We start from the raw sequence: 27,374 nt of genomic DNA, 5'->3' as shown, positions 1-27,374 counted from the left end.
ACGCTGGCAATAATACATGGGGCATCAACACCGAGAATGAGAAAGCTTTGGGACTCTGTTACTCAAAATGCCTACACCAGCAACAACACAGCAGCTTGTTAACATAGAAATAACATTCACAGGGTAGTCAAATAATACTAATATAACTATAATTTCCAGCTACAGAAAGGCACTTTGTCAGGATTCAAACCTCCAGTTAGTGAGTATGGTTTGTGCTCTGCGTTCTTATGAATCAAAGCTAAAGGTAACATCAGCCATATTTACTGCTCCGCCTACCAAGGAAAACAAATCAGTGCCTCCAACCCAACTCCCTAAAAATCAGCTCTTTCTTTTTTGTATAAGAGTTTTAGTTTATTTAATAACGTCACCTGAAATTTGAAAAGTTATATACTTTTTAACTTTCAGGCTCTCAGAGCACATATGACAGGGTTGAAATTGTTATTGTTTCCAGCTTTATTTACTTAAAAACGTGCAGGAGGTGGTCACATGACATCCTTGGAGCCTTTAAGCTTCACTAAACCAAATCAGTTTTACACCCAGTTCAAGAAGACAAAAACTTGTTTTTGTTCAGCCATATTTAGGCATCAGTTTCATGTCATAGTTCGAAAAGCAAAACTCCAATTTAACACCAATTTAATGTCTATGACAGAGACCAATAAGCACTGGTACCCTCCATGTTTTTGAAGTGAATTCTGGTCAAAACCAGGTCTCATTTTAATCTGCAGTTTGAAAACAGCCTCATGTTCTAGCAGTGATTTATTTGAGTTTATGGATAATTAGCGCAACATCAAATATCCACAGGTCGAATTGATCAAATTATTAAATATTCAGTTTAAGCGATGATCAGTTTTGTACGGCAGCAAATTTCTTTTTAATTAATCCAAAAGGTCCATGGGTTTTATTATTTATTTTACAGAACATGTGCCCGCTGTGCCACAATTTGCTTGTTTTTGGTGCTGTCTGGTTTACTAACTATCAAGTTTTACTATTCAAATTAACATTAGGATGCACGTCTGTTTATTAGTTTCATCATATTTTTAGGACAATAATTAAAACATGAGAAAGGTATTTTAAAACTCACTGACAAACCCTCATCATACAGCAGCAGTTTGCCCCAAAGTGGCACAACAGCCAAACAAATGATGGCGGAGGGAATTTAAATGCTTCTTCTCCTCTACAGTATTGTCATCTGTATAGAGACGGTTAATTGCTTGTATTGTGTATTTGCTTAAGATGTTATTTTAACAAAAATGCAGAGAAAGTTTATTTAAACAGCTCCTGAGATGACATGTTAGCACTTAGCACTTAGCACAGGGGCCTAAAATGAAAGAAATGGCCAACGTTTTCCATTTGAGATCGTATCAGGATTTGGGCCCACCATCATAGCTTACTTTTACTGAGTGTTTCTGATTTTTATAAAATCATTAAATATGAGTTCTTTTTATTAGTGATGCAATTATACAGAAATTACATGTGAAATATAAAAAAAGTGCAATTATATAGTAAACATTACTTTTAGAACAGATTAATATAACTGATCTGAACACTGTTATTGTCTGAGTACAGGATATGGTACACCAAGTAAATAAACTGGACTCAGTATCATTTTCAGCAATACTCAGATCAACAAAGCAATGATTTCATGATACTTGATATAATTCAGTGGTTTGAAAGGTTCAGTAAGGTTGGAAAACTGCAAACTGCTCCTTTAAATCATTGTGGTCACACTGCAGTGTTGCATAAACTATTAAACAAAGTGTTTTATGTTTCAGGGAGATGAAGTTATGTTCTGCTGAGTAGCAGCGTTAGATAAGGGATTCATATTTATAGAAACACAGAAAGGAAAATAAAATGTCTTCTATCTGAAATAAGGGTTTCTCTCTTTCTCCTAATGCGTCCTGTTAAATGTGTTACTTTGTCAGCTGTGTAATGTGTGCTTTTTGTGTCATAAATCTTTTAAATGCTGGCTGAACGACAATAAAAATGTTGGGGTACATTTCTAGGGAGGAAAATCTTACAATCTTACATCTGTTGAATAGCTGTAAATTCAGTGTAATGTGGATTTATGTTGAAAACATATGTATCCCTGATGGTATCATGCACAGGAAATCCACTATAAAACTCAAACTTCACATTTTCAAATCAGTTTAACAGAAAACCTCCAAACTCCCAGGTGACAGATTTGAGAACATTCAAACTCAGTTGTTTTTTAAATCTATCGCATAAAATAATGATCTCAATGTTTATTTCCATTTAAATATTTCCCAAATCATTAGCACTTACGCTAATGAATGGATGTTGTGGAAACAACTCGATAATTAGGCAAAAATAGTTGACAGAAAGAGTACCTGTAATTACTGAATCGCTCTTGTATGGGATCACCTCTGAGGATTTTGTCATCAAAACATATGTAATCCACTGAGACACTGAGTCCTCAGGTGTCTGGAGTACATTACATGTTGGAGTTAGGAAAAGTTGCTTGAGCGAGGGAATAATAGTTGCGCTTATTCATAATTTAAGGGGAAAGGTCTTTTGACTGCTGAGGACTGTGCTTATCTCTTTTTGACATCAAACAGGGCAGTAAATTTTGAGGCTCAGTTCCTGATCTCTGCAGAAAGAAAAGAAGCAAGCAAGCGGTCTTTCTTCACAGTTTTGGGGTTATACAAACCCAAATATACTCAAAAATACAATTAAATAAATAGGTGGATTTTGCACAATAAGCCCCCTTTAAGCCGAACAGCTGTTGCGATGTTGATGCAGAGACAGAACAATCGTCCGCCCACACAAAGTCTATTTTAACATCTTTCGGTTTCTACCTGAGAGGAGAAGAATCATAAGTGCCTGCAAATCTTTTCACTCTGTCGCTATGCAGCAGCGTCTGGTGTGTATGTTCTTCATGTATTGAGGACATCCGGAGTTTAGCAGCTGAATACTGATCCGAATATTGAATTTTGTTATTCTATTTGAAACCACGGTCACCCAAGAAAGAGAGAAAATAAGGAAATAATATGGTGACTGGCAGGCATATTGTATTTTTCTTGGAATCAAAGGGGAAATATGGATTAGTCTATGAGGCTCTAATTTGCAAAATGAGATTCATCTCACCATCGTTGTCAATAGCAAAGGGCACATTGGGAGTGATGATGTCATAGAAGCAAATCTGGCTGTACTGCGGGGAGCAGTCGGCATCCAGAGCCTCCACGCGTACGATTCGGTCAAACAGACGCCCTTCTGGGACAGAGGCCTCGTAGCGGCGCTCAACAAACACGGGGGAGAACTCGTTGACGTCGTTCACGCGAACGTGCACGGTGGCCCTGAGGGAAGCAGGAGCGGGAAGACAAACACAAGTAGGGAGATTACTGGAACAACAGAAAGCAGTACTGGATGCACAGTTTTTACAATGCATAGCTAGAAGAGCCTCAAACACTGACTTTGATTATTGCTGAAAGGATTAAAAATCTGTCTAAATTAGGGGGGGTGGGGGTCTAACTTGTGGGATTTCTTGCTGTTGACTCCATCAGGTCCCTCTCCGCAGTCGTAGGCCTGGATGGTGAAGCTGTGCTCCCGCTGGCTCTCACAGTCCAGCGGCTCCTTGGACCGAACCAGACCCTCACCGGTGGAGCGGTCTAGGACCACAGCTTCAAACTGGACCGAACCGGATCCCGAGGGGCCATTATGGACCCGGAAGCCACAAATTTCACCTGGGTGAGGGAAAGGGGGGCGGTGACAGATAGTAGAATCAATGATTTATTTATTAAATTCTTTATTAAAAAGAAAAAAGCATTGTCTGAATTGGGAACTCTACACTAATGCGAGGTTACATAACTAAACAGAGCGGCTTTGCATTGGCTTAGCTTTGATTGATGAGCATTGATTGGTTAAGCTTTACTCGTTATCTTTAAAGCACTCCACGCTGTGACTCCATCATACGTTTCTAAGTGTTTGTGAACTATATTCCTCCACAGTACACCTGAGATCCTGCAGCACAGCTCTGCTGCAAATCCCCTGGTCCGGTCTAGACTAAAAATGAAGGCGATCGTGGCATCTCTGTTCTCTGAAAAAAAGCTTCACCGTTCAAATGTATCTTCCCAGCTTTGAATCTCTGCTAAAAACTGTGCACATCTCCTTCAATCAAACAGTTATTTTAATGTTTTCAGCAGCAAAAATTCAATTTAATCAACCCACTGTCAAGTTTAAATAAGTTATACTGCATAAATTAGGACAAACAGATCACACGTGATCCACAGTGGGAAGGGAAATGTCCCACAGTGCTACATTATTGAACCAACTGTGACAATTTATTGTAATATTCAGCAGATTGTAGGTCACATCATCCATCCTTACACCAGAAATGTGCCGATAACTATCTAGATATTGCTTTAAGTGGCACTTTATCTCACGCTGGGAGTCATGATCAGAATAGAATGAAACAGATTGCAGCTGCGACTCAAAATGAAGCGGATCTTCCCTGGCTGACATAAGTCGAAGGTTCATGCGCAAACAGCTAATTTCCTCTTCATTCTTGACACGGGTCCAATAAATTTCAGGGAGCCCCTGAGTAATTTAAGTTGATCTTTTATAATTTGACTGAACATAGTTATTTCCAGGTCTGCAAGTGCAAACACGATAACCTCATTTCATCAGGCTGCAGAGTGCCGCTGACTGCTCCTGCAACGAAGGGTTGAATTACACTATGATGGTCTAAAAATAGTGGACTCTGTGACTGAATGCATTGCTTTTAATATAGGGACCGTCTGTTGGGAAATATGGCTGGAAATGGCAGCAGTCTGACATCTCGAAGTGAAAAATGAGCACTCGTGTTTACTAGTAAAAGTTCAAGTACGTAAACTGACATAAATAAACCTCAAACTGGCCTCAGAGCTGCAGCATCAATCTGTTCATAAAATTAAAGTCACATCATTTCCAATTTGACCCAGTGAGATGATTTCGGTCCGGCTACTCGAGCAGATGATTTGACCTATTTTACCGCAGGCTTCACATCAAAAATGTTCGCATCAACTTAATGCTCTTCCATGCTTCTTATTGCAGTTGGTGTTACCAGCGTAGTGAAGTGGAGCATCTTTGTCGAGGGCAAAGAGAGGGGGATTGAGCAGCACGGTGTTGTCGTTCTCCATGACAATCCCCTGGTACTCTGTCTCGATCCATGGCTTGTGCTTATTGGCTAAACGGCACAGAGAGGAGGCTTTGGGTTAAATGGAGCAATTAGAAGGAACCAATGCATCTATTTTTAACTCTTCATTATGGGTGAGGACATGGTGAGAGTGTGCACGAGTGGGAAAAATACACGATGGATGTGAGACAGTCTGAGCACGTTCACAATCTCACAATCCCCAACCCCCTTTTTTCTTCTCCATCATGGACCACCTGCCCTTGTTCATGTCAAGCACCACTCTGCACACCTTCCTGTCTGACAGTGTAATTAAAGCCAGTCAGATTTCTCCCTATCACACACACACAGAAATATACTTCTCATATCAATCACCTAAACTGACCTGCCACAGGCGCCTCACAAAAAAAAAAAAACCAGAGTCAGAATCAAATGCCTCAGGTTTACTCTGAATTTAACCTTTAATTGCAAATTAATTATTCATCCTGGTGCTGAATGTTCTGTGCTGAGTGATCAAAGGGCGAGTTAATGAGCCAGAAGGATGATGATTTTACACTCCAGCAAAGAGCAAAAACAAAAGCCGGAGTGCCCTCCCTCTGTTGTCCTCAATCTCTTAACACAGAGTCTGAAATCAGACACAGGCAGACTTTTGTTGGCAATCACTTTGTTGTCTTCACAGTGAGTTTTCTCCATAAAGTCTGACTAGAACTAATTTTGCTGTCTCGTCTGAGAGAGGAGAGGGAACAGAGGAAAAATGCTCCTGGTTCTGAATCTGATCGCACCGCTCTCCCTTCAGAGACGGCGCCGGGGTGTCGTGTGAAAGTTTTCTGATTCTTCACAACACAAGACGCTTTTTATTGTCGAACTAGCTTAAGAACATTGGAGGAGGTATTTCCATTTTACTTGCTATTACACTTTTTTAAAAAAGCACGCCGTAATGTATTTTTCATTTAAGCCTGTCACGCTCCGTCGCTGTATCTGAAAATGAGCTCGGACTCACCAGCTATAATGGGCTTTCTGTTAAAACTGAATTTGCTTATGAGGTTTTGTTGTGCTTTAATGAAACTGCATGCAAAGACGTGACTAAAAACAGACTATTTTTAAAAAGATATGCCCGTTTCTGTCAAACCCCTTCATCTTCGGGTGTGACATTATGCTGCTTTGTCTTGAGTGTTTTTGCAGTTAAGTGGTTAATAATTAATCCACATATCAAGAAATTAATCAAGAAATTAGGCAGATTGTGTGACAATGAAAGTATTATTAATTGCAGCGATAGCTACATATACTTTAATAGAAGGTTTTTTTTATTTTTTTTTATTTTTACATTTTCACAAATGTCCAAATTATATATGCATGCTTTCATTATTTAATATGACATAAAAGAAAAATTACTGAGCAAAAAAGAAGTAAGGAGCACAAATGTGAGCGTGCCAGACAGTTTGTAACACCAACTGGTTCAAACCAATTTTAGCTGGCACCAAACACATACTGAGGTTTAATACCCAGCCCTAATCAAAGACATTCATCCTCTCCTCCTCCTCTGTTTCCATGGTCCTCTGGTGTGTGTCTCTTTTTTGGTCATTTATCTCCTGCCCTCTGTCCCCTCTGCTGATCCCCCCTCCCTCCCCTGCCCTGCCCTGCCCTGCTATAGCATTAATCTGAGCATCAGGCCTGTGGATTACATCCCGGATTACAGATTGAGAGGCAGCTCACTCCATCTCTCTTCCTTCTCTGTGTCCCCTGGCACTCCTCCCCTCTCTGTCACTCTATCGCTCCACAACATTTACCCACCCCTCCTCACCCACACACAGAAATAGCCCAGTATCTCACACTTTTCCTCTTCTCTTTTCCCTCGTGTCACCTGATCTCACGTACCACCTCTCTACACCCCCCACTTATCAGCATGGATCTTTTCGGCACGTCCTCTCCTGTCACAGCTCCTTCTCCTCTTTCTCTCCTAACACCCCCCTCCCACCCCACCTCCCCATCTCTCTGACACTCCATCTCCTTCAATCTCCTCATCTCCCCTGCGTCTCCGCTCCTCTACCTTCTTCTCCTCTGACATTCTCCCTCCACGCCGCCCGTTTCATCCGCCTTTCCTTCAACACGATAATCACAGGAACAATGATGCTGAAGCAGAGTCATGCTTCTCCAGAATGATAAATCTGCTATAGGCGGGGGAACAGATTTATAATTTTCTCAGAGTCACACCACAGGCGACACAGACACACCGGGTCATGAACATGTATGAGGGCTCAGACGTGCTGCTGAACGAGCGAGGCGTCGAAGCTGTAAATAAAGGAACAGTTCGGGCCAAAACAGCCACGGTCCTGCCTCAAAACCATCATCTCAATACTTCACAATTAACAGTCAAAAGGATGAGGAACTGACCTTTGTTGCCAATGGCAACCGAAGTCAAGCAAAGGAGGAGGAAGGAGAGAAAATTCATTCTGTCCATCTGAGGGAGCAAAGGAAAAAAAAGGAGGGGGGAGAGGGGCAACAGGGTGGGGGTGAGGAGAGAGGGGGGGGAATACAGTACATGCATCAACAACTGATCAGCAGTGAGAGGAGACAGGAACAGTAACAAGACAGAGAGACAGATCAGGCCTATCAGCTGGTGCTGCCTGTGTGTGCGCAAAAACATCACTGTGCAAGAGTCACGTATGTAAGACCTACACAGCAAAAAAAAAAGAGGCTACACAAGGAGGAACATGAACGATCGAGAAGCTGTTCACCATCACGAGAGTGGCGTGGTTTCAGCTCGAGAGCCCAGGATAGCCTGTGGATCACATGCATACCTGCTCAGGAGTGTGTGTCAGGAGAAAAGGTGGCATGTGTGTGTGTGGCAGTGTGGGTGTTTTCCCAGGTTTTCATTGTGGATTGTTGGAGCTGAAAACCCCTCAAGGACTCATTCTTCAGATGTGGCTGCAGCTGCATTTCCCCCCCCTAACCTAACCTGATATAAGAAACCTCTATTATGTTTTCACCTTCACTGCTGCAGTCCTCGAAAAGCTACAGGACAGCACAGATTAAACCAAAAAAAAAAAAAAGAAGGAGGCGGAAATATATCACAGAAGAGTCCAACTGGTCACAGGTTGTTCAAGGCTAGACACACAAACACACACATTCAGGAGCAGAAACATGCGACTATGCGACAATTTGCAGCCGATTTATATCACAGCCTGCCTGCACTGACACACATTACTACACAGCTCCGGGTACATGGCTGCCGATAGCCGTGTTCAGACATCGCATCGGGAACCCGAGCAGGCTGAATGTCGCAGAAATGAAGGTCTGCTTGAGCAGAAACTTGCAGGTCTGACATTACCGTGCTGAGTGCGGTGATGCTCCTGGTTGGTACCCTGCCTCTACGCTCGCAGCATCCGCCTCTCACGCCCCTGCCGCTCGGCACAGCACGGCAATCCCCCCGCAGGCTGCAAACGACCCAGTCCTCCAGGTGGAGACGCACACAGGCGGATGTTCTCAACAACCCAAGACCCGGACAGGAGGGTTTATCTCCCAGGCTGTGTGATGAGATGCGAGGAGGATGAAGACACCGATGGATGCCCTTGTTTTTTTTTTTCTTTTTTCGGCTCTACGGAGGAGGAACGGGACCAAAAAAAAGACGGTAGGAATATTACGCTGACGTCCCCTCCCTCTCGGCGTTTCTTAACCCGCCCACACTGCGTCCTTCTCCCTCTCCATCTCTCTCTCTCCGGCCCCCACCAGCTCCGTACCAGACTGCTGCTCTGGCTGTTTTTTGCTGTTGAACGCACATTGAGAGTGACTCAGACCTCAACACAGCAATCCATCTCATCACGTTTATCCCCCCCCCCTCCAACAAATAAAAATAAACTCCAGCAGTAGCATCATGGTTAGATGAGTAACACACGAGCTGCCCCATAGGTTTTTTTTTTTTTTCTGTTAAGATTTATTTTCGGATCATTAGTTTTGCCACACAAACCTCCCATGTCCACACTGCAAAATGACGTCATGTCACCCCCCTTTTGCCCCTGTAAGGCACATGAAAGCACAAACATATGAACTACAGCCAGAGGTTGAAAGCAGCATTTTATTTAACATTACAAAAAAATAATAATAATTACCCTCCCCATCTCCTTTGCCACATACATTTTTTTTGTTCCTTTCTACATCTTTTAGGAGTAAGGCATGAAGAAGAAGTCTCTTGGAATAGCAGTTCACATCAATTAATAATCACTGTGTCATGTATAAATATTACCAAAAATCTGGGCTGTCGTTACAGCGAGGTTCGTCCTCTCCATGGGTGTGCGTGTGTGTGTGCACCGGCCTCAGAGGCAGAGGCCTTTCTCCAGCAATGCATGGATCAGACATAACAGCCCCCCCACCCCTTAGAATAAAGGAGGCTTAGTAGCCAGGACTGTCCCCCCCCCAAAAAAAACACCATTTTATTAGTTTGCTTCCAGTTCAAAAAAAGAAAATTGCACCCCCCTCTTAAAAAAAACCAAAAAAAAAAAACCCCTGTTTCTCCCCCTTTTCATATAAAATCAGAACACCAAAAGAAGCAAAACAATTAACTGTAGTGACTGTAGGGCTGTTCACTTTCACAACTGTGCATTTTCAGAGTCGAGGGGCTTGAATCGAGGCAGACAGAAAGACAGATTGGCGTAAACAGAACAGAGGGAGAAGAGGAGATGTGGCGAGAAGAAAACCATCACTGAGGAAAGGCTGGAGAACAATGCAAATCGTTTCATTAAATCTTATCCAAAGCTACAAAAAAGTTCATTTTCAGAAAACATGTTAACTTTATAAAATTCAATTTTTTACCCCCGCCCCCAATAACAAATCAAATTAAATCCAGAACAAATGTACTGTAAAAACATTCATTAATACAAGGCCATTTAGAGTTGGGTGTTAGTGTACAGTGTGTGATTTAGAGTGCTTGTATAACCACTGGCAGCCATTTAGGAAAAAGAAGCCCTGATGATGATGATGATGATTACCATCCATCTTCTTATACATGTCGTAGCACAACATCAGAAAGTGCCACATGTGTGCTCACACTTCCTGCTCAATGTGGACGTGAAATAAAGAACGCATTTATAATTAAAAAAAAAAAAAAAAAAAAAAGAGCCAAAAACAGACTCTGAACCCATTACTTGTGAGCGTGTGCAGTTCTGTGTCGACAGCAAACGAGTCCCACGTGGTGAAATTTTAAAAAGAAAAGACAAAAAACAGGAAATTGCTCCTGACTGGCTCACAATTAAACCCCTGTGGCACAATGGTAATTTCCTGTAAACATCTCTCCAAATGTTTATAAAAACACCCTCCCCGCCTGAAACACAAAAATATATAGAAATTTATTTATTTTTTCCTTTTCAAACATGGACATATATTACTAAAAGGCCTTAAAATATTTTCCGTTCTGCTCCTTGGAAGTCGCAGTTCCCTTAAGTGAGTATTCAGTCTCAACGATGGATGGACCTGAAGGAAACAGACATGTTAAAAACCAATCCACGCACGACTGAAATGTCTTTATTTGCTTAGCAAAGCTGCTCAAGTTTGCTTACCACGCCAAGTTTTAGTATCAAGTCTTATTCCTGCTTCTTCTCTCTCCCCTCGTTTTTAGGCACCAGCGCCTTACGGAGGTATGGCATTATTAAATATGCTACTAGGAAGAATAGGTGACCACAGAAATAAACAGAAGAATACACCTGAGGGGGGGAAAGAGAAAGAAGACGGAACAGTCAAATCACAACCTGCACGTGCAACTCTCAGTTTCTCTCTGCTGAAACCTGCCTGGCTGCTTTCCAGCTCTCAGACCATCTGTGTAACCCACTTAGCCACTCCATTTCCTAAATAAATGCTTTTTTTGTGCTTTGTTGCTGACTGTTCCTTATAAATCTCCTTTAAGGCAGTACAGAAAAGAAAGACGAAAATTCAATCCCATCAGTCTTTTCAGTGGCTTTTCTTTTCATCGACGCAGCGGGAGTTCTGACATGGAGGCCTCTTGGGGGGGGGGAGAAAAAAACAAAACAAAACAAAAAACAACACACAACAAACACCCACCACCACCACACACGGTTGTCTGGCAAGAATAGTAACTTGAAACTTTTTGCTGTAACACAATGTGACAACACACCGAAAAAGTGCCAATCGTTGCATCATGAATAGCTGCAGTTTTTTAGCACCCGATAAGCCTTCGAGTTTAAACTTCACCGCCTCCGGTTCTCCTCTAGTCTGAGGTGCTTTGTATGTTGCACAACAAAAGATGCGAAATAGCACAAACAAAAATTGTGTTTGTGTTCCTCACAAATGACCTTCCCGGGGTCGAGTTCACAAAAGAGCTTTCAGTGCAGTACTTAAGGTTTTGTTATTGGCTGCTGCTGAAACGCTGCAGAAAAATTAAACAGACACAGACGTGGTCAGGTTTTCCGCCATCGGGGCAGCACAGCGGTTTGTCACAAACAGCAACTTTGTAAACACAGCAACTAGACTATCATAAATCCAAAGATCACTGCACACTAAAAAATAGCAGCCTTTGTGGCTCAAAGTGTGTATTAAGCATTTAATATTAAGATAATATTGCACATGTTCATACACGGCATGCTTTAAGGGACTGATGTGGTTGAACTTTAGTCCTACACAGAACTTTGAATACCCTCATCTAAATGTTGTAGCTGTGTACCGTCACCAGGGGGCAGTGTCAAACACACATGGACTGTCTGTTGAGACTACTGTCCTCTGATCAGGAGCTAAGCTAAGGGACCCACAACAGCACAAACACAGTGAAGTGAAACAGTGTTTCAGATAATGAACACCGCTCCCTGCAGCTGCTCATCCTGCTTTTCTGATCTTTGATCATTTTTGCCACTCCCTTTCCTTTGTGGACAACTATGCTCTCTAAATCAGCATTCTACCATCGAGGATTTTTTGTTTGTTATTTTTTTGAGGACAGCATGTGAGCACATCTATATTTGATAGCTTGACTTTGCATAGCCAAATACAAACACCCGTAGCACAGCCACCACAGGTGGGACGCAGAATCGCTGCAGGTGGGGTGTGGACAAATATGAAAAATAATGAGTGGAACTAATTTGAATAAATGATTTTTTGTGCCTAAGGGAAAGGAAACAAAAGTTCACTCGTGCTATTATGATCATTATACTCATATGCTATTATTTTTTATTGATAGGATTCATAAAACTGTGGTTCTGTCACAAATATCTGTGGGTGTGAATGGAGAATATTCTTATCTTAACTGAGGGCTCGATAAAAAGAGTTTGAGAATCACTGATCCACGGACACAAATGTGGCACCACAAATCCACTGAAGTAGGATTGAAAGACCGAAGGTAGGGTTGGGTTCACATCTACACCTTTACAGGGAATTTTCACCTATTCAGCACAGTTAAATTCCAAATTGTATTTAAAGAGAATTGACTTGAAAAATAACATGTTATAGTTGAAACTTCCTGTTCAGCGTGCGGCTAAAATGCATGAAATGCTGCCCTAAGTGAATGGTCAGGGGTTCCTTTCAAAGAGAAGTGAAAGAAGGAACCAAGAGAACTGTGACTTCTGGATTTACCTTGAGCCATTTGTCATAACTGAAGATGGAGAATGCCACTAGAGGATACCCCATGAAGAGCCAGTGGATAAACTGCTGGACTACATAGATGAGTGGGTAGAGTGCACTGTTGGCCAGCTTTGTCAGCACAGGACTGTCCCTTACTAGTGCCTGGGCCTGTCACACAAACACACACAGGTTACATCAAGATAGAAGAATGAATCTATAACCTTAAGTCACAATTATTCTCATTAGTAATGTGCATTTAATCAATAGTAGCAGACTATTGTAGATTCAATAAGAGCATCACCACTCCGTTTATAACAGAGCTAATGCCACAGTTGTAATCAATAGACATTAAATGCAACACTCTTAGTTTATACAGAGCACAATCACTACTTTCTGAGTAAAACGTGCAGCTCGAGTTACAGGGTGCAGAGCTGGGACTGGGTAACTGACCTGTCGCTCCACGGTGATGATGAAGAACTCCATGGAGAAGCACAGGATGTACCCGGAGTGAAGGCCGTGCCAAATCGATAAAAAGAAGAGCGTGGCCACATGAGATAAAGTCTTATTGCCCAGGAACTTCAAACGCTTGAACACATGTCTTTGTAAAGAGGAAGAAAGAGGAAACAAATAATAATAAAATGAGCTGGCTGTATCCACAACCACAAATTAAACAACAATTTGTGAATATTCATCCACTTTCCACAAATTGGACACACAGGTTCATGGTTTCTACCACATTACCAACTACTTCGCTCACTTTAGTTAATTCATTTCGACTCATTTTATGACACAGCACTTTATTTTCAAAAGATGACAGACACACACACACACTCTCTCTCTCTCTTAATTACTTTTTTCTGTCTTTGAGTTACATATCTGCTGCTCCAGTCATTCCCCGTTAGACGAAAGAGGAGTCTGAGGGTGTGCTGGTTAAAATAGATCTATACAGGTGGATAAAACCACCTGCTGATCTACTGGGATTTTACCACAAAAATCCTCTATGATGGCAGTTCCCAAACTCTGGGCCACAGAGTGGTACCGGTTCTGCAGCAACTATGATGCTAACATGTCAAAATGGACCAAAAATCTCTGAGAAATGTTTCCAGCACCCTCTTGAATCTATACCAAACTCTAAAAGGGGATGACACCATGGTAGTAGAGTAGAGGTGTACCTAATAATGACTGCTGGTTGAGCTCTCCCTTTTTTCTTTAAAATTCAAGTTCCTGTTTTAATAACAAAACATCATTTTTAGTGGTGTTTTCTTTGATTGACCTCTTTAGGGGACAACCCATTTCTTATAATAGTGTCCGGGGTGTATCCCCACCTATCACAGCTGAGATGGGCTCCACCACCCAGGCACCTGGAATAAGAAGTGTGAAAAGAAACTGATGGAGCTTAGTTTGATCCTTCTGAGATTTTTAGATTTAGTCAGTGTGACATTATCAGGTTAAATAAACCTTTAACTGTGCACGTCTTTCATTTAGTCTTTCATAAAGAAGTTAGAGTTATAGATTATCTCTTTAACCAGAAATCCAGGCTGCCAAACATGCTTAATGCATCAGCTGTCACGCTGGCGAGCACTCATTCACCTTGAATTTGTGGTTGCATAGCAACTGAGTTATATTAAAACCCAACAACTTTATGTCCTGTACTAAAAGGACTAACTGTGACACAAACTGGAACATTATAACAACTTAAAAATCAAACCTCAAACCAGAGTTTCTTCTTCTATACTGCATACAGGTGAGAAGCTGCAGTGTTAGCTGAATGGAACAGGACCAGACCAGGGGGTACATGAGGTGGTGCTGTGTAAAAGCTGATAATAATCAGATAATTAACAGCATCCATCCTCCCCACTGTCAATCGCACAAACACGAACTGAGTGATTGTGAATACCAGGACACAATACTGTTTGGATCCAATAGTAACTGAATATTCAAAGCTTTGGCTAGCTGGAGGGACACAGGTGTCTGATTTTATACTAAGGACCCTATCTAATGTTAAAATAAGGGCCATGCTGTGATTTTGAATAGACTGACATTTCCAAAGGTCACTCAGAGAAAGCTAGAAGTGGTAAAAATGATGGTTGGGAGGTTGGCAGTGATGTGCCACTCAGTGAAATAAGCAAGAACTTGCATGACAGCCAGTAATGTCTATAGACTGTAGATGCACAGAGAAACAAGAAATCAGAACATCAGTGATGCAGCAGCCCATCCAGTTCACAATCATTCACAGTTCAGTTTATTGTAAATGCAACCTTGACCACAATATGGGTGAAGACTTAAATCAGGGTTGGAAAATTAATTTCCCCAAGGGGCCACACGAGAAACTGGGACTGTTGTGGAGGGCCACACAAATAAGCTTATAGGAGAGTTTGGTTTATTGGTGAAGACCTCGACAACAGTCCCAGTTTCCAAAAGTTAAGTGTTTAAATTCTGACCAGTGCTGTAGAGGAGCAGTAACTGTGGACAAACGGCTGACTGACAGACTGACCGACCGACAACGGACATCTTGCCATGGCATATGCTGGTCCTTCAGCCTGCCGAACTAAGAAGTATCTAAAAAGTCTTTGAAATTTTACTAAAGCTAACTAGGTTAGCAACAATGATGTTAACTGAAGGAACAATGGTCACAACTGGGAGTGACAAAAATGATACCAAAGCTGAAAACTCAACACTTCCTTAATGAACAAAAATCCAAACACATGAAGGTTCGGTGACAACAAACAGTCAATTCTTTTGCTACTTCTTCCTTTGTGACACCCGTACAGAGGGTGAAACAGTCTTAAAAGAGTAGTTACACAAGCACAAGTCCTGACACAAGCAGGTGTAACAGGCTTTCCTGTGTGTTCTTAAAAAACACACACAACCCCCCCCCCCAGAAACGCAACACTTTCCAAGAAGTCTGTCTTTCAGTTAAGTCACTGAAATTACAGCATTTTACTAGCTTACTATTAGTCTGTGTCAGACACTCATAAAGTTTACTAGCTAAACCTGCTACTGTTGGCTAAGGCAGGAATCCACCATGTGATCCAGATACAGTCACCTCTGGCAGCAGAACATTAAAGATAGCAAAGGGCAAATTGTTATCTTTAAGACTTGAACTTGTGAACCACAAACCAAAAGGTGATGTCACAGTGGCTGCCCTGGGGCAGACTGACAGAAGCGAGGCTGCCATATTGCGCCATCGGCCCTTCTGGCCAACACCAGTAGGCAACAGGTGAAGTGTCAAGGACACAACGACCAGGACAGAGAGCCCAGGGATCGAACCGGCGACCTTCCGGTTACATATGCGCTTCCCAACCCCCTGAGCCACGGTCGCCCGTTATTTGTTCTTAATTAAAACCTAAAGCCTGACATTCTCTGCCTAGCAGTGTGGCACTTCTGAATCTGAACACTTAACATATGTTCAGACGACCCTTCTGTATAAATATTTTATACGCGTATGAGAACGCTGAACCTTTCGCCTTCGTTTCCCTAAGGTTTGTGACTTCTTGCATCTTTCATGAATTTAATTGCACACCCCTCAAAAAGATCAGCATAACACAGCCTCACATTAACCAGTGCATCTGAAGCCTTTCATTATTAAAACTTCTCATGTGTGCGCCAGGAGTAACTCAGAAGTGGTGCATTTTAGGCTAAAAATACGACTTCCTTTATAGGTTACACAATGAGCCCAGCAAATGTCAAGCCTGTGATACATCTACCAAATGCCTGAAAACGCTCCATCAACTAGTTCCAATATAATACCCCCTTAAGTCCTAATTGACTTTATAGGTTGCATTTCTACATCCCAGCCACTTTAATTTCCATTTGAGCCCGTTTCTACTGCCACTCTACATCTGAAGGAGTGTCGTGGAGTAGAAAGAGAAAGTAAGCGTGGGTTGGTTAATGTTGTTAAAACAGAGCATGAAATAAACTGTATGTTCAGTAAATTGCTTTGCGCACTGCGGCGGATGTCGTAAAACTGACACGCTTTCAAAGAATTTCACGCATGAATCTTCAGCACCAAAACTGTCAATAATTGTCTTTAATTGCAAAGTTTTAAAATCCTCCCAGCATGCCTTCACCCACCTGTGTGAGGATTCTTTTATTGTTAAACTGCAGAAAGGCAGAGGCTTTGGTAATTTATTTATTCATTTACTGACAGACTGGCAAGTATGCATATTGGATTGGGCTGTTATTCCTCCCTCTTCCCATTATCATCCAAGCAAATATTTAACTTTTATAGCATGGCTTTGCATACCAGCTAGAGAACGTCTCAGATTTCAGACTGCACACTGACCTGGCAGCCCAGGCGTTTGTGTTGATGTTGAAAGAAGAAATGGTTCCTCCAAAGAGTGGCGTCGTCTCAAAGAGCCACACCTTCATATTGGCGCACGCGTTCCACTGGTGCTTACCATCCACTACTCCATTGTATCCCAGTCCAGTTAATATGCATACACCTTCCTGTAACACATAAAGCGTGCACTTTACTGGCTCATGTAAGATCACACCATGAAGCACACAAACCTGATTAACTGGGACTTCACGCTAAATGAGGTGTGCCTTAAAGAAATGTATGAATGCATGCAAAACTGGCGATACTGCCGACACCTTCTGCAGTTTCACATTATTGAAGCTTTATTAGCTTTTAGTTGTTTGCAATGAGGTACTTGCTCAAGATCAAGAGTCTACTTACCGCTATAACCCAACAGCTGACATATTTATACAAAATGATTTTGCCCCACAGGAGAATGAACACACAGCGATACCAGAATGGCTGCGCCTGTGGAAAGCAAATCGTTTTGCAATTAAGACATTAAAAAAAAAAAAAAAAAAAAAAGAAATCTTTTCTTTGTTTATATCGTGATTATTGGGAATGCCATTGCTGTTCTCACCTCATACTCATCTGTTAAATAGTAGCTGTCTGGATAATGAGGACTAAATATCGCATATATCACCAGGCAGAGGAAACCAAGAGCAAACCTCTTCATAGCTGGTACAACACTGAGAAAAATAAGGAGAGATAAAGAGACTTTAATAATGTTAACTGAAGGGCTTTGATACTGGGAAGTTGCTTTCCCCCCTTTAAAAGAGATCTAATAAAGGATTATTGTTCAGTTCATTTTTCTTTAACCTGTTGGGAACTTTTCCAGGGCAGTCGGTGAGCTCCCTCGCCACAAGTCTTTGGTAGCTGCGCAGTGTAAACTGGGGACCCACAAGGAAACCGCCATAGAAGTAGGAGAAGCCGCACACCTCGAGCAGCGAGGGCACGGACCGCAGAGCTGACTCCTTCTGCTCTGCGCTCAGCTTGGACTGGAATTTAAAGATGTGGCAAGTAAGCAAGAGGGAAAAACAAAATGGACATTAAAAGGTTCAGAATAAAGGCAGGTTAGCAGACATTAAATTGAATAAAAGACAAATAGGGCTTCACTAAATACTCATTAACTGACATTCAGCTGACGGCTGTAAACAGTGTACTTGAGTATGACCCTTAGCATTCAGCTGCAGTACTGAGTAATGACATCGATGCAGATAAGAGATAAAAACTGAGTTAAAAGCAAAAATCCTCAGATTAGAAAGAGAGAGCAGTGTGGGTAATTAACAGCCATCACAGATGTGCCAACAGCAAAAGAGAGAATTCAAACTAAGCGAAGGAATGAGGAAACAGTAACACCTATTGTTGTAACGTGATTATTAATGGACTGTTAGGTGAAGTCAGGGAAATGGGGAGATGCATTAATGGGTCTGGAGTAACATGAAGAAAACCACTGTAGCGATAGCACTACAGTGCCTACCACAGTACAAAGCTAACAGAGAGCCTGAGCTAAGTGAGACATAAAGCATAGAAGGCTGAGAAGAAGATCAGCGCAGATCCTCCCCACTATAAAGATTTCTTATTATGTCGCTTTGAGCTGCTGGTAGACCTGCTTTCAGTCCTTTAGTTTCACGTCGTTTTAGTAGTGTAACAGGAATATCTGCTTCCAACTGCCCAATGCTTTGCAGCGCCTGAGGCAGTCCTACTACTATATACCAACTTCTTACAATTGCAACAATTGTTTGTTTTGCAATTAGTCCTCATGTTGCTGAGGACACTGGGCGCTTGGTACCCATTATGCCTCAAGTCCCACTGGATTAAGCCTAAAGCACATGAGCGCACTGTAGTGTAGTGTCATAAAAATGGCACGGAGAGGCATGCAGCTCCGCCTCTGATCATAAACTCTATATCCCTCGTGGAAACTGTAACACTGGCGTATTGTTTGCCGTCTACTTCGGTTACTTCGCTACACATCTGTATGAAACCTGTAGGCACCAAAAGGCATTTCTGATTACTTCCTATTTTACTATAATTATTTAACTGATTAAAAAAAAAATAGTCATGTGAAAAAACTAAGTACACCCTTACGTGTAAGTGAATTAAGAGGGCAAGTAGCTGCCACGTGGTGATAATCAAATGTACTTTATTTAACAGACCATCAGTAAGTGAGACTTTGGGTAGGCTGGTATTCTGGTGAACATAATCTTCTCAGAGGTGGACAGCTCACTAAATTCACCCCAAAGTCAGACTGCGAGATGCTCAGGGAAACTTAAACGTAAAGGTCGTATCACTACGGTTATGAAGAGACTGAACAAGTATGGCTTATCTGGAAAGAGAAAGCCAGGAGAAAGCCTCTTCTCTCTAAAAAGAACATGATGGCACAGGTTAGGCTTGCAAAGTCAGAGCTGAACAAACCACAAGACGCACAGGTAAAACAAGCAGAACATCAGCCTCATGCCAACTACTAAACACAGTAATGGAGGTGTAACGATTTGGGCTTTTTTGCAGCCACGTGACGTGGGCACTTTTAAGTCCCTGAGTCGGCCATGAACTCGTCTGTGTTTTTCAGATTTTTTTTTTTTTTTTTTTTAAATGACATCAGAAACAGCAAAATTGGTGAATGGTCAATGGCACTTGGTATTTGAAGACATGGGCTTCAGTAACATTCAGCAGCTTCCCCAGAGAGTTTCTCGCTTTGTGGTTGTGTTTTTTTCAGATTTTTTTTTTTTTTTTTTTTAAAAGAGTCAAATGTGAGGCCATGTGTCTGACAGCTAAAGCTTGGCTGAAGCCCAAGGACGATGTTTCCAGGCAAAGCAAATCTACACTGAAAAAGAAAAGAATCAAGGTGTATTTTTTGCGTATTTTATGTTCAATATAGGTATTTGTTGTGCCTGAAAATGAACAAATAAATGAAATGAAATGAAATGAAGGTGTTGCAATGGCCCAAAGTCCAGACCTCAACCGCGTGCTAGGGTGGTGGTGGTGAAATGCTGTGGTGGGACTTTACAGAAGCACAAACAAATGCATGCAAACCTCAATGAACTATAATAATGTTGCAAAAAGAGAGCGCAGCAAAAAGCTCCTCCACAGCGATGTGAGAGTCTGATAAAGTTACACAGAAAACAATCATTTCAAATTATTTTTGCCACAGGTGGTTCTACAAGCTGCTGAATCACGGGGTGAACTTTTTCCACAGGACTGCACAGCATACAATGAAAAGTCTTTTTCACATGACTCTAAATATTTTCTATAATTAACTTTTTACGCAAACAGCCCTGCTCGTGTAAACAAAACACAAAAAAACGAACTTAGAGACGTGACTCTGCTGATGCAGAGATTAAACCCTCCCCCACAAAAAACCCAATACAGAAATGACTGTTACATGGTCTAACAAAGATAAATGTTAAGAAAGCCTCTAAGCTAAAGCAAGACAGAGCAATAACTCACTGGTTCCTTCCCGCCATCATAGTAATCAAACGCCAAACCTGCAATCAGAAAAACACAAATTTGTCTATGAGACTATGGTAAAGGCACCGTTACTGTCAGGAGCACTTGATTAAAAACAGCTTAAAGCATGTAAAGGCCCTGCGTGCAGCCTTTCAGGAGGTTGTAATGACATTAGCAGGAAAAAAGGAAAACGATTACTGAGCTACATCAACTCACCGATAAGTTTAAGTGTGAGGACACAGTGTGGCATAGTCCACTTGATGTCATACTCCTCTGTGGCTGTGTAATAATACCCCGCTAGTAGGTATAACTGTAGGAAGATGGCATTCAGGTATCAGATATAGGGTGAGCAGCTGTTTTATTTTTTAGATTTACAGAAAACCTGAGGAAAGAAAGGACTCACAGGAAGCTGCTTAAAGTTTGAAAATAGAGTTGGCACATTTCTTTTTATGAACGTACTCGTAGTTTGTCAGACTATGGGCATCATAAAGCATGTAAAAAGTGCCACTTCCTTACAGGAAGCGTGTGAATGTGTTGTAAGATTACAGACCTACTTCAATAAATGGAACAAACAGTAGTTAGACATCAACAAGACAAAGAGTAGACCAGAAAATCCAGATAAAGAAATCAGATTTTAAACTTGTGGAACAAACTGCATTAAAAGCGTCCTGTGGATAAAGGAGGGGGCTGCTGCTACAAAGTAAGCCTGAATCACAATTTAGTACCTGCGAGAAAACTAGCAGTGGAGAGATAAACCCAATAAAACCTCACCATTTGAAAGGTAAAGCTGCACAGGATGGCTGTTACCGTCCTTCCCATGAGCCTCAGCATCAGAAATTGGACAAGGACGCATACTACGGAGTGATAGAGCTGAGAGCCTGGAAAAAGAAAAAGAGACAGGCACGGTGAGTGGGGGGAAATGGAGAGTGTAGTCAAGTGTGACATGACAACAGTGTTCTTCTTCTACAGTTGAGAATTGGCAGAGACAGAGAGAGGACAACAAGACGATGACATGACAACATCTGACTTGAAACGAACTCGAGGAGAAAGGTAAAGCAACAGACCTGCTGTAAAATCCAAGTGCAGCAACAACAAAATAAAGAAAAGAGAAAGAAATCAATGTTGGCAGTTTGTTTACTACTCCAGCAGACCACTCTCCCAACAGCAAGCACAAGCCACTCAGTTTCTTGGTCTACCAGCAACAGACCTCAAACTGAGGGGCAGGCCCCACTGGGGGTACAAACAGCCTACTGTGGTGGACAGGAGGGGGTGCAGAAGACCTTGCTGCTGCCACAGGAAATTACAGCCTGGATTATTTCTTAGTATTAATGATTTATAAATACTGTGGTAGTTGAGGTATAAACTTTATGCTTTTTAAAGTGGATGGGCCAAAAAAAACTGGTCTACAAAAGGTACACTGAGTGTTTGACATTTGTCCTGAGCTTTCTGTTTGCCTGAAATAACGTGTTGTTTATTAGTTATCAGACTGAATACGAGCTGGTTTTCTTTTAATAATAATGTAATGGCTGCAACTAATGATTATTTTCAGTTTTGTATTTTTTATTTTTGAAAAACACAAACAAGAAAATGTAACCCTTTCTAAAAGAAAGAAATGCAGAATAAAAAGTAGTATATTATGTGACAGCCTAAAATTTTTTTTATATTTTTTGTTTTATCCCAAAAATATTGAAATATTAAAAAATGTTAACTCAGTTTACTATTTTATGAAGGCAAAGAAGAACATCAAATAACTGCGTCGAGCATTTGAGATGCTTTGGCATTTTTACTTGTCCAATAATTGGTGGATCACCTTGGGCTCTGAGAAGCTTTTTATTGCTACTGATTGGAGCAAGAAAACAACTGCCAGGTATGTTTTAATAATAAGTGGCAGCTCGCTGCATCATATGCTACACACGGGTAACAAAGCTGGTTACATACAGGAAATCAATCTACTGTCATAGCTGAAGGGGGGGACGTTTTACTTCCCTGTGACTTGACAAAACTTGATGACTAATCCATAAAAGCTTCAGTGTGGTTTTAAAAGAGGCATTCAAACCGCACTGCATTTAAAAGAAAATGAGGCAAAAGTGCTTTCTGTTCAAGTCCAGCTTCTCCTTTTTTTTTTTTTAAATCAAAGTGTCTCCGTTCTTAGTCATAAATTTGGACAGCTGCAATTTTAAGGCGTACTTCAACATGTCCACACCTCCGATTTTTTCCTCAGTGTGAAATAATAAATGTGTTCAATTTCAGAGTAAACCTGACAGCTGCAAATTATGATTTGCAAGTAATGGAGAAAATGATAATACCATCAAAATAATCATAAGTAAATGTAACAACTCTAATACCGGTAAAATGAATTAAAAAGGGTAGCATCACTCCAAACATTCAATTTCGAAATTAGAAACATTTTTTAATGTTATAATATTCCTACTCAATTCACATTCAGATTACTCTGCAACTACTTTTATAATTTGCTCATTGTTTTATCCCCCGCCAGTCCCGTCCCAGGCACAGTGCCAAACTTTTTCTAGTGTTAGATGATAGAAAACTGAATAATTTCGCCCTTTTTCTTGTTGGAAAAATTTTAAAAAGCAATGATTGACTTAACAGATAAAACAACTTGACTCTGAACATCCTGAAAACGTGTTGAGAGCCTTAACCTTAGAAATTCTGGCTCGATTCATCCTCAGACTGCTATTTGTTACGATTACACAAAAAAGAAACACAGAAAAGCTTAACCAAAATAAAGGAACAAGATCACTGTCAGCGATTTAACAGGAATGTTAACAATACAGAATTCAAAATCAGGTTAAAAACAAATCTCTAAAAAGAGCACAATCAACAGACTGTTAGATGTAAGAGACACAGATACCACGTTTTGGTTAATAACAGCAAATGTATAGATCCTTTTATGCATTTACGATAAACATACATGAGAGCAAATCATAAAAGATAAATCAGGTCTTTGGAGACATGCCACTTCATCTCACCAAAGTTGAATGCTGCTAGAGCCAATCCAGAGAACGTGTGGAATAAATGGATAACTGTGGGAGTCTGGTTGAACAAGAACGACCGGTACACCACAGCAAAGGGATACCCTGCAGAACACACAAGGAGAAACAGGAAAATATGTTAATGGGAATTAGAGTGTGGTTCTTCATATCAGCCGAGTGGGCTACTTTTAATCTCTCCTGGCGCTAGCACCGACCTTCTAGGTTAAACACATGACGTGAGGTAGCGCATAACTAACACTGGTGGGTTTGTGTGCCACGTTGTGAGAAGTCAGGCATCTCAAGGAGAGAGATTACCTCCACGGCGAAAGACCGATTCTTTTATATAGCGTGAACCATTTTGAGGTGAGGCAACAAAAACGTAAAGATATTTATATGATATAAATCTGAAATGTAAAAGGCTACAAACTGAAAAATTTCTGCATGTTAACTTTTTCTCTGCATTTGAAGGATAATGAATAACAGCAAACAACCATCTGTGTCAGCTGTAATCTGTGAGACGCAAAGATCAAGTCCATCCATCCACTTTCATAGCAAAAAAAAAATAACAGAAAATAAAACCCACAAAAACAAATAAACTCAAAGTTCTTATTCAGACCGAGTCAGGATATCCACATATTCATTTCACTAATTACTAGTCTAATTCTGGGTCGTGGAACCTATCCCACCTGTCACAGGGAATATCCCGGACAGGTCACCAGACGACCTGACGGCTCTTCTTGCTTCTTATTTGTACTCGATACACAGTTTTTGTTAAGGTGGTAGAAGAGGTTTGTTGTGTCAGTGTCTGTGGTGGGGACCAATTTTCTGCAGAAGTTGCAGCAACTCAAGTACGGTTTTCTGCTCTGTGTCTGACTTTTCATAATCGAACCATGTCTAAGCTACAGAGGAAGCCCCTCGTTTAGCAACGAGGTCATCTATTTGTTTTGGCTGGTCCTTCTGTGGTGCTGTGGCAACTATTGCAAAATGTAATCTCAAGCAATTTAAAAAAAAAAAAAAAATTCCAGTAAACAGTGTGGTCCTGGTCTGAAGAGTGAAGCCAAGGCAAAAGTGCCTTAAATTGGCTACCAAGGGGCGACTGCTGGCTGCAAGAAGCGGTCCGACTGTAGAACTCTGGGGTAAAATTAACCTCAGATTCTTTTTAAAGCATCATTTGTATCCATCTATTTGCTCAGGCTAATTTAGGGCTGTGGGAGCTGGAACCTATCCCAGGTGTTAAAGGCCAAAAAGGTGAGATGCACATGAAACCAATCACTTGCCCATCGCAAAGCTAACAAAGAGACAGACAACCACACATTCTCAGAAACACACGTATGGTCAACATGATCAATTTAGAATCACCTATGAGAAACCAGAGTACCCCGAGGAAAAAGCACACACGTACAAGGAGAACATGCAAACCTTGTTCCTGTTCTGCCCTACAACACGGCATTCACTTTGTGTTTATGGTGCTTATTAAAGGCAAACATGGAGGACAAACAGGGTATGTTTTAGGACCTGGCTAGCTCAGCTCAAAGCTTCAGGAATTTAACGTAGCAGTGACAACGTTGCTCTTTTATATCAAGCCTACATTCTGGTTATACTTTTATTAAGCCGAACACGCAACATCTTGCTGCCATACACGTTTACTACCATCTGATAACAGCAGCAGTTTAATACTAAGCTGTACTTTATACACCTCTGTGAGAGAATCATTGGCTTCCAGTGTCTGGTGGCTTAAGAGTTTAAAAATTAAACTGCACACCACTGATCTGTTTAATCCAAAGACTCCAGGAGGACCAAAAAGAACTTTGGGCCGAGTGCCACAGATGGGGTAAGGAAGTCAGAAAGCACTGAAAGACAGATTAACACATTGTTTTTTCCAGGGGTATTTGTAGAAAAGTATGTAATAGCGCCAGCTTTATCCTTTTAAACTTTTGCAATCTGAAGAATCGGGTGAAAAGCCGTTGAATCCCCTGAATGCAAAATCCTACATGCTTCAAGTAGAAACCAAAAGCCCCATTAAGGAAAAGTTTTAACTTTTGTGATGTCCTACACAGCAGTTTATTATAAGTTACTTGACCTACACACAAAAGGATGCACAAGAATGGAACAGATGAGGCAACTTTCGTTGTAGTGTGCAGCTGTTACTAGTGAACTACACTACGATGCAACGCACATGAAGCAACTTCAGGACCGGGGATCGTGCAACAGGTTAGGTGACAAGTTTCCAAACAAAGACTCGTCTGAATAGCCCCTTTCTTTCAGTCTATAGCAGGGCTGGAGTCAGGCGAGGGAAAACAGACGTGTCCATGTGTTGGAGCAAAGTTCAGCAAGGACAGTGTGGAGCACCCTCCCCCACACCATTCACACACCCACATAGGGCTTATTTTGGTGAGGACCCACACGTTCCCCTGCACAGCTTCAGCAACATAGTCTTAAGTTTGAACCCAAAACAGGTAAAAGGTTGGAAAAAAGAAGACCAGCTAAAATGTCCTTACAATTCCAAGGTTTGCAACTGGTCCTCACAAGGACAACCACACGTGAACGCGCGCACACACACACACACCTCTGACAGCTCTAAAGTAGTGCTATGTGTTAATCCCAAAGCACTAAACCAACAAATGTAAAGCTAGACTTGTCAAATGAAATTCAGCACTTGTTCCAGTGTTCAGCTCCCTCCTCAGAGTGTGTCTCCTCTCTGCACAGCTTTGTGTGGAAAAAGGGGAGTAAGGGGGCATATTTTGGCAGCCTGTGCTTCTCCCTCCCAACAACACTGCAGCTATTATTGTCGACCTCGGTGCCCCCAAAACCCCAATCCCATACAACAACGAGCAGGCCACACATAGCTCCAAAAAAAGGGCAGAAGAATGCATTTTGCTGCACAATCCTAGCTTCCCGTTAGGCAGTCCCAACAGGTAGAAAATGAATGTAGTTCAGCTGAAAGCCACATGTTAGCCGTTTGTGGTGAGGCTGTGCAGGAAACTATTCTGAGGGTGTGTGCTTCCTGGAAATAAAGCTACTGTTTGAGGGGCAGCCTGAGATTTAAATATAAAGCTAATGTTTTCGCTACCAACACCAGCAGCCCGACAGATAACTGGATAGTGTCACAGCTGAGTGAGCGTTATGTTAGCTGAAACTATTTAACAGTTACACCACCATATGAGCAGCTCACACCTAACGTACAGGTTGGTGTGATGACCTCTGACCGCGACAACAACCTGTAAGTGAATCGTGGGTAGAAACTCACCGATTAAAATAGATAAAATGAGTCGAATCGCTGGTTCCGGGGAACCTAAAGACTCCGACAATTGCTCCAGCAAGGGGGCCGCCATCTTTCTTGTGGGCGGAAACGTCTTTTCGCCACAGTTCGGAGAGCTGTGTGGACGCAAACCTCAACTTTTTAAAGGATCCCTCAACGCCTCCTCTCTTCACCTCCCCTTTATGATGTCAACTTTTTTTTTTTCGTTTGCTTTCTGAGTTTGTTAAATGAAGATATACTTAATTTATCAAAAAAGGTGGGCATTTGCGAAAAATAAGAAAATAAAGCTAAAATATCAGACGAAAAATATAGTAAAGTAAGATAAATATACATTTAAATAAAACGTTAAGTGATTATATAATAAAACCAAATTTTATTAGCAAAGCAAAACCATTACGGCTCACAATCCTCTCCACTCGCGATTTTTTAAAACTGAATTTAACACAAAGCTTAATTATCCTTCTTTTACTTAAGGAATAATCAGCAGAGTTTTTAAAAATGCCATAAACGTTATTTAATTATGTTTTTGTTTATGTTTTTTAAGATTTCCATATGTTATTAGCTTTATTACTGCAAGGATTTGTTTTAGTTTAATGTATATAGTGTGGATGTATAAACAAAATATAAACAAAAAGAACAACTGCACAAACATTTATGATAATAGAATAGAATAGAATAGAATAGAATAGAATA

At 41.3% G+C, this 27,374-nt stretch overlaps 2 protein-coding genes across 4 annotated transcripts in view; both read right to left on the bottom strand.

The window, feature by feature from the left end:
• Positions 1-8,767, bottom strand: part of clstn3 (calsyntenin 3) — a 29,721-nt gene extending 20,954 nt beyond the window's left edge. For both annotated transcript variants that reach the window (XM_014334476.2, XM_014334477.2), the window contains exons 1-5: positions 8,457-8,767; positions 7,520-7,586; positions 5,060-5,182; positions 3,491-3,701; positions 3,106-3,314 (exon numbers count right to left, since the gene is read on the bottom strand). In XM_014334476.2, the coding sequence (XP_014189962.1) occupies positions 3,106-3,314; positions 3,491-3,701; positions 5,060-5,182; positions 7,520-7,586 (610 nt within the window). In that variant the 5' untranslated portion in view covers positions 8,457-8,767. The remainder of the gene's footprint in view (positions 1-3,105; positions 3,315-3,490; positions 3,702-5,059; positions 5,183-7,519; positions 7,587-8,456) is intronic.
• A 1,691-nt stretch (positions 8,768-10,458) lies between these two features.
• On the bottom strand, positions 10,459-26,818 carry lpcat3 (lysophosphatidylcholine acyltransferase 3). 2 transcript variants are annotated; one of them, XM_005925211.3, is made up of 13 exons: positions 26,670-26,818; positions 23,420-23,527; positions 21,201-21,310; positions 20,646-20,739; positions 20,430-20,467; positions 17,802-17,980; positions 17,563-17,671; positions 17,364-17,450; positions 16,968-17,131; positions 13,133-13,280; positions 12,695-12,850; positions 10,678-10,821; positions 10,459-10,591 (listed from the first exon to the last, which is right to left on the bottom strand). In XM_005925211.3, the coding sequence occupies exons 1-12, from the start codon at positions 26,752-26,754 to the stop codon at positions 10,702-10,704; spliced, it is 1,398 nt and encodes a 465-aa protein (XP_005925273.1). In that variant the 5' UTR covers positions 26,755-26,818; the 3' UTR covers positions 10,459-10,591; positions 10,678-10,701. The 2 variants fall into 2 exon arrangements, with proteins under 2 accessions (XP_005925273.1, XP_005925274.1); XM_005925212.3 differs by having other exon boundaries at positions 21,201-21,307.
• Positions 26,819-27,374: the final 556 nt, after the last annotated feature.

This window comes from Haplochromis burtoni, unplaced genomic scaffold, assembly GCF_018398535.1.
Source record: "Haplochromis burtoni strain Fernald_Lab_line unplaced genomic scaffold, NCSU_Asbu1 Contig_80, whole genome shotgun sequence".
NCBI classification, from domain to species: Eukaryota; Metazoa; Chordata; class Actinopteri; order Cichliformes; family Cichlidae; genus Haplochromis; species Haplochromis burtoni.
The sequence above is the reverse complement of the archived record's forward strand: the minus strand, read 5'-3'. Positions and strand labels throughout refer to the sequence as shown.

Bases quoted from the DNA above. Each gene is read 5' to 3' on its own strand.
- lpcat3 (XM_005925211.3), bottom strand. From the start codon at position 26,754: ATGGCGGCCCCCTTGCTGGAGCAATTGTCGGAGTCTTTAGGTTCCCCG. The intron at 23,528-26,669 runs GTGAGTTTCTAC...TGTGTTCTGCAG, and splicing joins CATTTTATCTATTTTAATCG to GGTATCCCTTTGCTGTGGTG. The intron at 17,132-17,363 runs GTAAGTAGACTC...TATGTGTTACAG, and splicing joins TCAGCTGTTGGGTTATAGCG to GAAGGTGTATGCATATTAAC.